This window comes from Equus caballus, chromosome 3 (genome assembly GCF_041296265.1).
Source record: "Equus caballus isolate H_3958 breed thoroughbred chromosome 3, TB-T2T, whole genome shotgun sequence".
Classification (NCBI taxonomy): domain Eukaryota; kingdom Metazoa; phylum Chordata; class Mammalia; order Perissodactyla; family Equidae; genus Equus; species Equus caballus.
In genome coordinates this window covers 8,131,865-8,144,241 of record NC_091686.1, presented here as the reverse complement: position 1 = coordinate 8,144,241, position 12,377 = coordinate 8,131,865, and the positions used below count along the sequence as shown (strand labels likewise).

The following is a 12,377-nucleotide window of genomic DNA, read 5'->3' as shown; positions in this document are numbered from 1 at the left end:
AAGCTGCACTGTCTGCAGGGCCATCAGGAAGGGAGCCAAGAATCTTAGTCCTGAGGAACCACCCTGCTCCCAGCCATGAAGAAACTTGAACAGCATCCTCCCCATACTCCTTCTTCCTCCCCTCCTGCCTTCTAACATGTTTCGAGATTTCAATGGCATTACCTCTGCAACATCTCACATTCCTGTCCTCTCTGCCTCTCCCTGGGGATGGTAGCGCTTAGTTTAAAAGGTGTGGTGAGGATTAAAAGAGATTCGCTCAGTCATTCAGCAACGATTTAATTAGCACTCACTATGTGCCAGCACGTGATTCAGGAGGTGAGTATATAGCAGCTAAACAGGCAAAAGAGAACTAATGACCTGCCCTTCTGGAGTGAAGGAAGAGTCAATAAGTAGACAAATTCAATACGTACTGTGTGTGATGATGATCAGCCTTAGAGTGGAAAGGTAATGGGGAAAGGAGGCTAGAGTTTGCCAGTGGTTTGAATTTATATGGCATGGTCAGGAATGTCCATGAGAAGGTGACATTTGAGCCCACTTCTGGAGGAGGAGAGGAAGCCAGCTGTCAGGAATACGGGAGGAGAAGTGTTCCAGGCAGAGGGAAGAGCAAGTGCAAAAGCCATGAGGCAGGAGGCCAGTGTGGACGGAGTGGAGGGCAGAGAGGAACAGGACTGAGGCTGAAAAGGGAGTGGGAGGTGGGGGTTGGTCCTTTGAAGGACTTGGATTTTGATTCCAAGTGTGACTGGAAGTCTTGGGGGGGTTCTGAACAGAGGAGGGAGTGACCTTGGATGTTACAAAGGGCTCATTGACGGCTGTGTTAAATGGAAGGTGGGGAAGGGGCAGAGCAGATGCAGGGACAGCAGCTGGAGGGCCCCTGGGCTGCAACAATCCAGGCAAGGGATCATGGTGGCTTAGACTAGCCCACAGCAGAGGGAGTGGTGAGAAGCGCTTGGTGCCTGGATATTTTTGAAGTAACATCTAACAGGATGTGCTAATGGACAGGATGTGGGGCGTAAGAAAAGGAGAAGGGGTGAAGCAGGCTGCTGGGTTTCTGCCCTGAGCCAGGGGATACAGGAGCCCCATGGAGGGCAGCCACCAGTAGCCACTCTAGGCATTGGCCACACTGCCATTCCTACTGTTGCATCAGCCCGTGCTGGACGCTGTTCCGTTTGGGCCCTCGTGGTCTGTCTCCTGGACTTTCACGATCTTCCACCTCTGCTCTCCCTCTCACTCCCATGCCCCATGGTGCAGCCAGACTTACACTTGTGGGCCCAGGTCAGGGTATGTCACCCCTTCTTAAAAGGCTGACCCTCTTTATGAGACAAGTCCCCTCACCTCCATGGAGTTATCCTTCAAAGCATATCTGAGTCTGTGCTCTGTGCCAGACATGGTGCAGAAAGTTGCCGCACCATCTGCTCTCTCTCTGTCCACGTCCCACAGCCTTCCTCCAAGCCCAGGGCTCCCGGGGTCTGAGGTTCCTGGGATTAGTGCTACACACTGACACCTCGGTCACTGTGCTCATGCCATTCCCACTGTTTGGAATACTGTTCACTCCCCAGTCCCACTGCAGATGGCAGGCACCACCCCATGTGGCCTCTCCTGTGTCTTCCTTCCAGAAGGAGCTGCTCCTCTAGGCGGCTTCCCACAGCAGCCCTTTCTGAACTGCACAGCCTTTCGAAGAGAGCAGTGGTGGCACCCAGATCCTTTGTCCCTGTTGTCAGCCATATTGCATTAGGATGTGTGCTCTTGTCCTGCTGAGTCAGATCACTTGACAGAGCTTCTCCTGTGCAGCCAGAACTGGCCCATCGTCATTGGCCCTTGTGGAGCAGACACAGGTCCTTGGAGTCACAGGGTCTCAAAGCCTGGGGTTGTCCAGGGGGGAATATGACACATAATGGATGGAGCTGGAAATACGGCACGTGGGGGTGGAGTCTATGCACAGGATCTGTAACACCACAGCTCATGCATAATATCTAATGTTTATCCAGCTCTTTCCACATACCAGGTACTGTGCTGAGCATTTTGCATGTGTTCTATCATTCAATCCCCACAACAACCCATCTGATAGGTGAGGAAACTGAGGCACAAACAGGTGAAATTATTTTCCCAGGTTCTTAGCTAGTAGGTGGCAGAGCCAGGTTTCACATCCAAATATTCTGGCTCCAAAACCCACCCTTTTAACAACTTCTGTGACCAACTATGGAACATACCTGTACCCAGAATCACCTTCCCAGGTGGTGACATGTGAGTCAGGCTCTGTGGGATCTGTGACCTTGAAAATATTTTTCATCAAAGGTAAAACAAAAATAAAGACCCAATGTGAGCCCATCCCTGATTCTTTTACTCCTGCTGTTCCTCTCTGATAGGGAGTCAAGCCTCAGTTTAGACACCTGGAGTGATGAGGAGCTCACTGCCTCCTTGAAGCAAATCACTTATCAAGAATAGCTTGTGTTTAAATATAGATACAGTCAATTGTCATTGATCATGAATTCTGTATTTGTGAATTCACCTACTCACTGAAATTTATTTGTTACCCAAAATGAATACTCGGGGCACTTCTATGGTCATTCACGGACATGCAAAAAGGGGCAGAAAGTGTGAGTCACGTGATGACACTATGTTCCCACCTGAGATCAAACAAGGCAACACTCTGTCTTCTTGTTTCATGTCTCAGACTATTAACGTGGTCTATTTAGTCCCACATTTTTCACATTTTTGTGCTTTGTCTTGGTGGTTTCTCTGTTTAAAATGGTCCCAAGCATAGTGCTGAGGGGCTGCCTGGTGTTCCTAAGCACAATAACGCCGTGATTTGCCCAACATGGGAGAAAATGAATGTGTTTGACGAGCTTCATTCAGGCGTGGGTCACAGCACTGTCAGCTGTGTGTTCAGTGTTAATGGATCAACCCTGCAGCCCACCCAGAAAAAGGAGGAGGAAATTTGCCGTGAGCCCCTCTGGAAAGGCTAAAGTATCATCCCTGGGGTGTGATGAAGCTGTGGAAAAACGGCTACATTTGTGGATTCATGAGATGATGATGATAAACTCATAGTGGACAGCACTGTCACAAGGCTGAAGCACAAGGAAATTATAGTCCCATTACCCAGGGCCTGGAAAATGTGGAGCCCTTCTCGGCTGATGCTTTATTATAAATAAGAACTACAGATCACTAATTATGTATAATAAATGTATATTACATAAGACCTTTTTAAACACAAATAAAACACAGTTGATGAAAATGTGACCAGAGGCTTGCAGGAACCTGAGCCCGTACTTCCCCTGGGAGCAGTGGCTCAGTGTTTGCCAATTCAGAGTTCACGGTCACTTACAGACCTAAACCACCACGAATAATGAGGACTGACTGTAGAGAGAGACACACATAGATATACATACAGTTCAAATTGAAATATATTTAAATGTTTATGTATGTGTATACATCTAAATACTTCAATATATACACATAAATATATGTAAATATGGATGTTATGCATATATATTCTCATTTGTGAGAGACTTGACCCCATCACCTTACCTTCTCTAGCCCTTGGTCAAAGTGCTGTCCTCTGGGGTCACACAGACTTCGCCTCCTTTGATGGGACCCTCAGTTCTGTGGTCACTGCCATGGGCACGCAGGTCTGTGGTGCTGGCCTTGTGCTCAGACAGGTGGAGATGAGGAGGAAGGTGTTCCTTGAGACGAGAAGTGCACACACTATGCTCCCTCTTTCCCAGAGCTACCCCTTCCTGCCCACTGTGGTTGATGGAGTGCTGCTGCCAAAGATGCCTGAGGAGATTCTGGCTGAAAAGAAGTTCAACACTGTTCCCTACATCGTCGGAATCAATAAGCAAGAGTTCGGCTGGTTTCTTCCAACGGTGAGAATGTGCTGGTCTCTTAGACTCACCTCCCCTGCCCTTCACATCACCTCTCCCATCTCAGGTCACAGGAGCTCCTCCTTCTCCAGATCCCCCTTGGGGTCCAGGACAGCTGTCCCCTTCGCACAAGTTGACACCTCCATGGAAACCTTCTCAGTGGTGGCCCAGCTGTCACCTGGGTGTGTGGCCCTGGGGACCCCTCTCCCCAGACACTCTCTGATTGTGCTCCAATCCAAGAATCCCGAATGTCGATGCTGTGGGGCCTGTAGAGACAATCACAGGACAGATGAGAAAACCGAGGCCTGGAAATGGAAGGAGCTCAGAGCTGACGGAGTGTGAGGCCTGGGTCCCTGCAGCCTCTCCCCTTGGGCTTGGTCCCTTCGTGGTTTCTCCATAAGCCCCACACACGCTCCTGGTCATCTAACTGCAAAGATTCAGAGGAACTCGCTTCCTCTTGAGTTAACATGACTGCTGAAAGCTCGGAAGGGATTTCCCTTCTTTCTAAGATAAAGCTGACAGGAGTGTAGGTGGTGAGGACAGGTTTTATTCAGTTATAGCACTGCAGCAGGGAAAAGAATCCAGCGTGAACTGAACTCAAGTCCCTGAAAATAAAGGCTGGAGCCTATTTAAAGGCTGGCTGTGCTCAAGGAAAGACTGTTGGGCGGGTGTGGGGGTTTGTCCATGTGACTGGCCACCTGGATTTGTTAATAGGCACCTACACAGAGGAGCAACAAACTCTCTTGTCCTTATGGTCTACGGCAGTGGCATAGTTTGGAGGAAGGTGCCCTAAGAAGTTAGATCTTTACGCTCCCACAGGGCCTGAGAGAGAGCAGAAGTCATCCCTGAAGTGTGAATTCAGAGATGGCTCTCAGGTCCTTGAGGAAACAGTTTGGAGTGGTAGATTAACCTCTCAAAGGCAGAGAAAGGATTTGTAATCACAAGCTTTCTTTTCTGTCTATGTGTGAGGTAAGAAAGCATTTTGTCATTATTTAATTGGAAATATTTTTTTTCATTGAGGTAATATTGTTTTATAACATTAGATAAATTTCAGGTTTGTAGCGTTATATTTCAACTTCTATGTAGACTTTATCGTGTTTACCACCAAAAGTCTAATTTCTGTGGGTCATCATACAAATGTGCCCCTTTACGGCTTTTGCCCTCACCCCACCCTACTTTCTCTCTGGCAAAACCAAGTAAATGCTCTAAGAGGGGGTTCAGGGAGCTATTCACCCATCAGCAGGTTTGAGCTGGAACAAGCAGTAAATTCTCCTGGCAGCAGGGAGCTTTCTCAGGCAGGCATTTTAAGGGAAGCTGCATCATTCTAAAGACAGGGCCTTAAGGCACTAGGATTTGTGTTAGAGTTTGGTCAAGTCCCTTAGTGCAGAGGTTTGGATGGAGTTGCTATGTGCAGAGTTCTGCATTTCTCACTTCAGAACAATTTCAGAGGTTACAATGAAGGACCAAAGCCAGCATGGCAGGATTTGGGGCTTCCTCAGTCAGCTGAGTTAGGGAGGGTATTTGTGAGCCCTGTGTCCTCTGCCCAGAGCCCTCCACTTCCACACTACCCTGGCTTAAACTCTCCTTGTTTGTGTCGATGGCCATTGTGAGGACTCTAGCCTGACATATATGTACACATACATACTGCCAAGGCCTGGGACAGTTTTTCTTAGCATTTAACTTATCCTGTTTGCATTTCTTGAGTTTCTGGATATAAGTTCATTTGATTCATTGATTTTGCCCAACTCATCAAAGATTCTGACTGTCAAGACGTGACAAGGTGACCTTCAGCCTGCGTTGGTTTGGACAGTGGGTTAGTTTGGTTCTTCTTGCTAATTCCCAATGGTCCCCAATTGCTTAATGAACCATTGTTTTAACAGATCCTGGGCTACCCACTCTCTGAAGGCAAGCTGGACCAGAAGAAGGCCACATCACTCTTGTGGAAGTCCTACCCGATCGTTGTAAGTGTCTAGGGAATCAACAGCAACTGGCTGAGACCCAAAGAGGGGAGGGGCTTGACCCAAATCACAGCCCACTTAAATGACACAATGAAGACTGGGGCCAGAGGGTTCTGTCCCCACTTTTCTGCCTTTCTCACCTCACCACCCAGGGTAAGAGGTGGTTGCACAGGGCTTGGGAGGTTCACAATTAACATAAGCCTTCCTCACTGGTTGGAAAAGCTGTTGTTCACCAGGTAAACTCTTGATCCATTGACTCTTGATCCATTTCAGAACATCCCTGAGGAACTGACTCCAGTGGCCATTGAGAAGTATTTAGGAGGGACCAATGACCCTGTCAAAAAGAAAGATCTGTTCCTGGACTTGATGGCAGATGTTGTGTTTGGTGTCCCAACTGTGACTGTGGCCCGTTATCACAGAGGTGAGTTCCAGGGATTGGACAGAAAAGGGAGACCAAACCCACCAGCTTTGCTGTCTGACTTGCCCACCCCTCAGCATAGATAGATATGTGGAAATTTCTGAGGGTCTCCAAGCTCAATTCCATACAGCCTGGGGTGAGACATTGTCGTATTTTGGTTTCTGCCAGAAGCCGACTCTAGGAAAAGGATAGGAATGCAAGTAATTTATTTTGGAGATGATCCCAGAAGACAGCAGTAGAGGAATGGAGTTGTGGCATGGGAAGGAGAAGGAAGCCAATCCATGCTGCCCCATCAAGCAAGTATCCACCATGGACACTGGAGCAGGGAGCTCTGGGAAACCTGCGTAAAACATTCTCAGGGTTATCCTGAGTGAGCAGCATGAGAGCTGGGTATTTATCCTCCAACTCCCACGTGTCATTGGTTGAAATCTGTCCCCAAAGGGTTGTTAATTCTCTGGTGCTTTGACCTGCTACACACATGGCACAGAGGTCTCTGTTGGCCAAAGACCTCCAGCTAAGGGCTACAGACCTTAAGGTGGAAGTCAGCCTGACATGTTCAGAAGTTGGGGATCTAGTGAAGCACCAACAGCACCTGCTACAGGAACTCCTCACCTGAAGCTGTGGCTAGAAGGGAAATCTTGGAAGATGTGTTTTGGAATGTTTCCAAGGTCAGAGCTATCTGCAAACTAATTTCTTAACCAGTGGAGCTGGGGATAGAGTGAAACCAAGCATAGGATTGGTGCTGTGGCAGGGTTTTGGGGGGCTGGTTTTGGGACCAAGAAAGTTGAAAAGACTAAGAAATGGAAGGTATGGGGGCAGTTGTTCTGGAGAATGTTAATGCCTACAGCTGGCTTTTGTTCTTCGTGGTGTGTCCTGGGTCCACCACAGGACCTTCCACATTGACGCAAGGCTGTGTGGGTGGGGTGTGAGGTCACGGTGGATGAGCTCGCCTAGAGAGGATGTCTCCCTCCTGGGTACCTTTTTGAGGTCTTCACAGGACCTTCCATTTTCTAGGAGGCTTCTTTCACCTAGTCTGCAAGTCAGGAAATGGTTCTCTGGTCCAGAACTCTCTCTCTAACTGTGCTGGAGGTTTATAAATTCGGGATGTTTTAAGAGTGTTAAAAATAGCTGGACGTGACCTATTATATGCCCAAGCACTCAGTGCAGTAATGTACAGGTGCTGGTTGCTGCTTCTTCCTCCCAAGGGTCCTGATGAAACTCTTCAGCCCGGGGACATTGTGGTCAAATCTGTTCTTTCATAAACTTGGTCTTGTCTCTTCCTGTGTGTCTGCTTTGTGGTATCCCTTTCTGCATTGTCTGCTGGTCTAGCCATACCAGACTTGTGTTTTTATGTGATGTCTCATGACTTGAGTTCAGGGTCTTTTGTCAGGACTGCACAGACTTTATCAACGTTGTTCTTTCATTTTTATATTTGACTTGCTCTCTTTTTGATAAAAAAGATCTTCTCTAAACATAAAATTAATATATAATAATATATAATCTTACATTGTGGAAGGTAGTCACAATATAGGAAAACATAACGAGGAAACTCGATACCACTCATAACTTCTCCACTAGAAGTATCTGCTATAATTCTTTCGTTCATGAGGAAAATTGACCCTGAGCTAACATCTGTGCCAATCTTCCTCTATGTTGTATGTGGGATGCTGCCACAGCATGGCTGACGGGTGGTGTAGGCCCACACCTGGGATCCAAACCTTGAATCCCGGGCTGCAACAGCGAAGTGGGCGAACTTAAACACCATGCCACCGGGCTGGCCCCCTGCTATAAATTTTTGATATATTTTCTTCTAATAATCTTTCCATATCTTACATATAATTGAAAAATTAATTTTTTGTTATGGTTTTGTTCATAGAACACTATATTATAAGCCTTTCCTCACTGTCAATAAAAATTCATTGAAAATATTCATTATTTCACAGATAAAATTTACTTTAGTATTCCTGTCTATTAGGTATCTAGCCTGACTGCTTATATTTTGAAGCTTCAAAAAATATATGCTCAATCTTATGTGCATAAATCTTTAAAAAGTCTCTAGGAATTTTGTTAGGATTGGTTTTCAGAAGTGAAATTCTGAGGCTGGACTGTAGGAGCATTTTAAAGTTCTCGATACAGATTGCAAAATTTGTTTCCAGTGTATAAGAATGTGGAATAGTCAAATTGAAAAATAAAATATTGCTGCCAACATCATAAGCCTTTTTCACATACAAAAGAACATGATGTTGTTTTATTTTGCATGTTTTTGATTACTAGCTCTCTTTCACTCTGCTGTCCTTGTTGTTCCTAATTATTGTTATCCAAATCTGTGCCCTATTTTCCTTTGAAGACATGTGTTGTGATTGTAAGAATTTTACAAATCTCAGTGGCTTAAGGCAGAACGTTAAAAAATAGAGAAAAAGCAATATATCTTTTGGGCAGCATTGTGCCAAAAATAAGTTCTCTCATTCACAGAAGATCTCTCCTCTATGGCTGTGTTCTGAGCTCCTCTCTAAAACTTTTGGGCGGCAGAGGCGAGGTGAACCCCCTCCTTTCAGGGAGCTCTGCTGACCTGGAAGCAGCTGTTTAACAAGTGGATTCCTGAACAGCAGGGGATTGCTTCTTCCAAACATCTCCTCTCCCCTAACCAAGGGTGCAATGATGGGGTGTGGGAGGCAATTAAACAAATTATTCTACTTCCTCATTTCGGGATGGCATATTTGTCAAATTATTTTGTGGGTGAATATTTAATGAGGTGAAGAAATGATCATAATCATGACAAAATAAGAGGCACACTATTATCCCAATTTTACATACATCAAAGGGATATGCGCTAAAATATTGACAGGTTTTTCTGAACGGTAGGACTATAAGTGATCTTTTTGTTCATTTTCCTTTTTTCTGCATTTTCCAAAGTGGTTACTGCACGCAAGGTGGGAAATGTTGTAAAATTTCTCCACCCACTCACTTGTGGGCATCATAATTGTTGCAAAGTGCCGACCTCCCTGGGCCGGGTGGCCCAAGAGTTAGCCCTGAGGGAGCAGGGATGGGCAGCTCTGGTGAAGCCGTCCGCAGGAAAAGTGACATCTCTGCGGCTTGGAGAGGGGGAGGTGAGGGAGGAGGCAGGGCAGAGGAGGAGAGAGGCAATGTTGTCCTTCCTCAGCCCCCTCTTCTCTCATCAGCCACCAGCTTACCACTCCCCAGGCCAAGGAGGAGGCAAGAAGTGACAGAGAAAAAGGAAAGGCTGTTTATGGTTTCCTGAGGCACAAGAGACAGATTGTTCCCTTTCTGCATGTGTTTGCATTTAAATATTCACGCTTTTGGACCAGTAACTTAGATTTGCTTCACTCTTCTCAGAATCGTGAAAAAACATTGGAAATACTCAAAACTGGGCAGAATAAAATACATCTATTGGGCTGAAGATATTCCCCAAAGGAATGAAAACTAGCTTGTTATCAATGAAATAATAGTAGCATAAATTGTATGTTCGTAGATGTTGTTGGGTGTGAACGCATCAGTAGGCAAAGGGGCTTATGTGAATTGACCCGGTGCCACTGAAATCCACTTCCACCTCCAGCAGCTATGAGTCATTTAGCAAGCCACATGACTTTCCCGAAACTCTGTTTCTCTATTATGCTGATAACCAGAGGTTTCCTGCAGGGCAAGAGTATCCAGCATACAGTTGGCACTTACAATAGCAGTTGTTGTTAATATCGTATTTGTGTCCTCAGGCCCCAGGAGTGCCACCAATTCCCTGAGTGCTCAGGGACCCCAGAAGTGTTGATATTATCCAAATGTGTGTCTGGTAAAATGAACTGTGCATGAATCCATGTCTTCTCAGATGCTGGAGCCCCCACCTACGTGTATGAGTTTCAGCACTACCCAAGCTTCTCATCGGACAGGAGACCCAAGACGGTGATAGGGGACCACATGGATGAGCTCTTCCCGCTCTTTGGGGCCCCATTTTTAAAAGGTGATGGCCCTTTGGTGACTACAAATTTGGGAATGGGAGATCTGGGTTCAAGTTTCAGTTTAGTGTCCTTGGGCAAGTTCCTCCTTTTCACGTCTCAGTTTCTGGAATTCACCATAACAAGGGTGAACTACAACAGTTGCCAATCTTTCTCTTACTCTAATGTGAATGATGGATAATGTGTACCCATGTGCCCTCATTCATGATCACTGCAAAGATCCAGACCAGGGCATCAGTGTGACAGGTGGTAGGACACCTGTAGGGCCCTGCTCAAGAGTTAGAATGACATCGCTCACTTCCAGTCACAGGAGTTTATCAGCATGTGAGTGAGAGTAAGATTAGAAGGTGAATAGACATTGAGTGAGGGCTAACATGTGTCTGTCTATTCAACTATCTATCAATCCATCTGTCTATCTATCTAAATATCATCTTATTAAGTTTAATATATTTAATAATGTGACCTTTTAAATAAAACTTTTCACAAATGCCTTAAATGCCTTAACTGTCAACAGTTACAGACGACTTGCACGTCACCCACCTCAGGACTGTTGTGACACACAGGTGCCTCTGGGCACTTCCTGGTAGGGTCACTCCTTAGGGCCACTGCAGCTCTGTTAGTTTTCAAAGTCTGTGCATATGTGGGTGGGTGGAAGGAGATTGTGAAAAAATTCAAAGAAGAGCATCCCAGGAGGAGGGTTGCTGCAGTGGAAACCCTGGGATGTGGCATTGCCACCCTGGAGCGGGAGAGCGGGGCAGGTGGGCACAGAAGACAAAGGCGGGCCACTTATGGATTGACTGCAGCCCTTTACTCTGTCCTAGATCAGTAACTCTCAAGCTTAAAGTGCACATAAATTACCCAGAGTCTTCTTAAAATGCAGCTTCTGACTCAGTAGGTCTGGAGTAAGGGCTCAGATTCTGAATTTCTAACAAACCTTCAGGTGATGCTGCTGCTGAAGGACCATGAACCACACTTTGAGTAGCAAAGGCTTTTGTCTTCCTCACAGGGGGTGCCTCAGAAGAGGAGATCAACTTCAGCAAGATGGTGATGAAATTCGCGGCCAACTTTGCTCGGAATGGGTGAGCCTGGTGGCAAAGATGGAGCAGGGATGGGAAGGGGTAGGGCATGTCCTTCAGAAAGGGGTAGCTTATACTGTTTGATGGTCAAATTCTGGCCCTGTGACCTCTGAGATAAGAGCTCTCTAAAAACAGGCAGGCTGCCCAGGAGATGGTGAGCTCCCTGTCTCTGGAGGCATAGGAGCCTCTTGGCAGAGATGAAGCCAGAAGTTTCCTGAAAATCTCAGTGTTGTTGTGACCATACAGTAGCTTTAGGGAATTTGTATTTTATTCTGTTCCCAGGAACCCCAGTGGCAAGGGGGTGCCCCATTGGCCAGTGTATGACCAGAAGGAAGCATACTTGCAGGTTGGCGTCACCACCCAGGTAGCCCAGAAGCTGAAAGACAAGGAAGTGGCTTTCTGGACCGAGCTCCTGGCCAAGGGGGCAGCGGAGAAGCGACAGGAGACAGAACATGTTGAGCTGTGAACGGGCATCCCAGCCAGCCTCCAAGGCCTAGGGGAACCCAGATGGGGGATTCTACAGAAGGTGTTACGGGCCTAAGAAGCATCTGATTGTGGAGGCTGGGGAATTGTCTGGTGGGAGTGGGCAGAGGCCAGGGAGAGCGAATTTCTATATCTGTGGCCTCAAATTGTGGAATAAATGTACTTTTGGGGACTAAGTCAGTGTCTGTGTCTTGAATTGGAGATGAAGCCATCCTCCTTATAGAGAGAAGGCTGAAGAGAGATGTAATATCTGCAGGAAATTGCCTCTGACAGGTCTGACTTGGCCTATGGACAAGCAGAGCAGCAGGCTGGGCCCTGGGATGCTTTGCATCTGCTCCATGTCTCTGGGCCCTAAACACCTTCCAACAACAGGATGTGAGGTGGCCAGAGTGTAGTGTCCCTGTCTTCCCTATTAAACCACCTGTAGAGATAGAGGTGGCACAGATTGAGGATGTACCTGGATTCGGGTGGGGGTGGGGTGCCGTGGTGATCCTGCGGCATGTTGTGTGCCCCTTGCTGACCTTTCTACGGGTCTACAATTCTCTCTTCAACACACACAGTATCTTGATAATATTGAGTCCTCAAATCCATGAACATGATTTATCTCTCCATTTATT

The 12,377-nt window shown here is 46.7% G+C and overlaps 1 protein-coding gene across 2 annotated transcripts in view; it reads left to right on the top strand.

The window, feature by feature from the left end:
- The window catches only part of LOC100051065 (liver carboxylesterase), a 31,358-nt gene extending 19,422 nt beyond the window's left edge, over window positions 1-11,936 (top strand). For both annotated transcript variants that reach the window (XM_001491828.5, XM_014738406.3), the window contains 6 exons: window positions 3,723-3,863; window positions 5,741-5,821; window positions 6,092-6,239; window positions 10,075-10,206; window positions 11,208-11,280; window positions 11,560-11,936. In XM_001491828.5, the coding sequence (XP_001491878.1) occupies window positions 3,723-3,863; window positions 5,741-5,821; window positions 6,092-6,239; window positions 10,075-10,206; window positions 11,208-11,280; window positions 11,560-11,743 (759 nt within the window). In that variant the 3' untranslated portion in view covers window positions 11,744-11,936. The remainder of the gene's footprint in view (window positions 1-3,722; window positions 3,864-5,740; window positions 5,822-6,091; window positions 6,240-10,074; window positions 10,207-11,207; window positions 11,281-11,559) is intronic.
- Window positions 11,937-12,377: the final 441 nt, after the last annotated feature.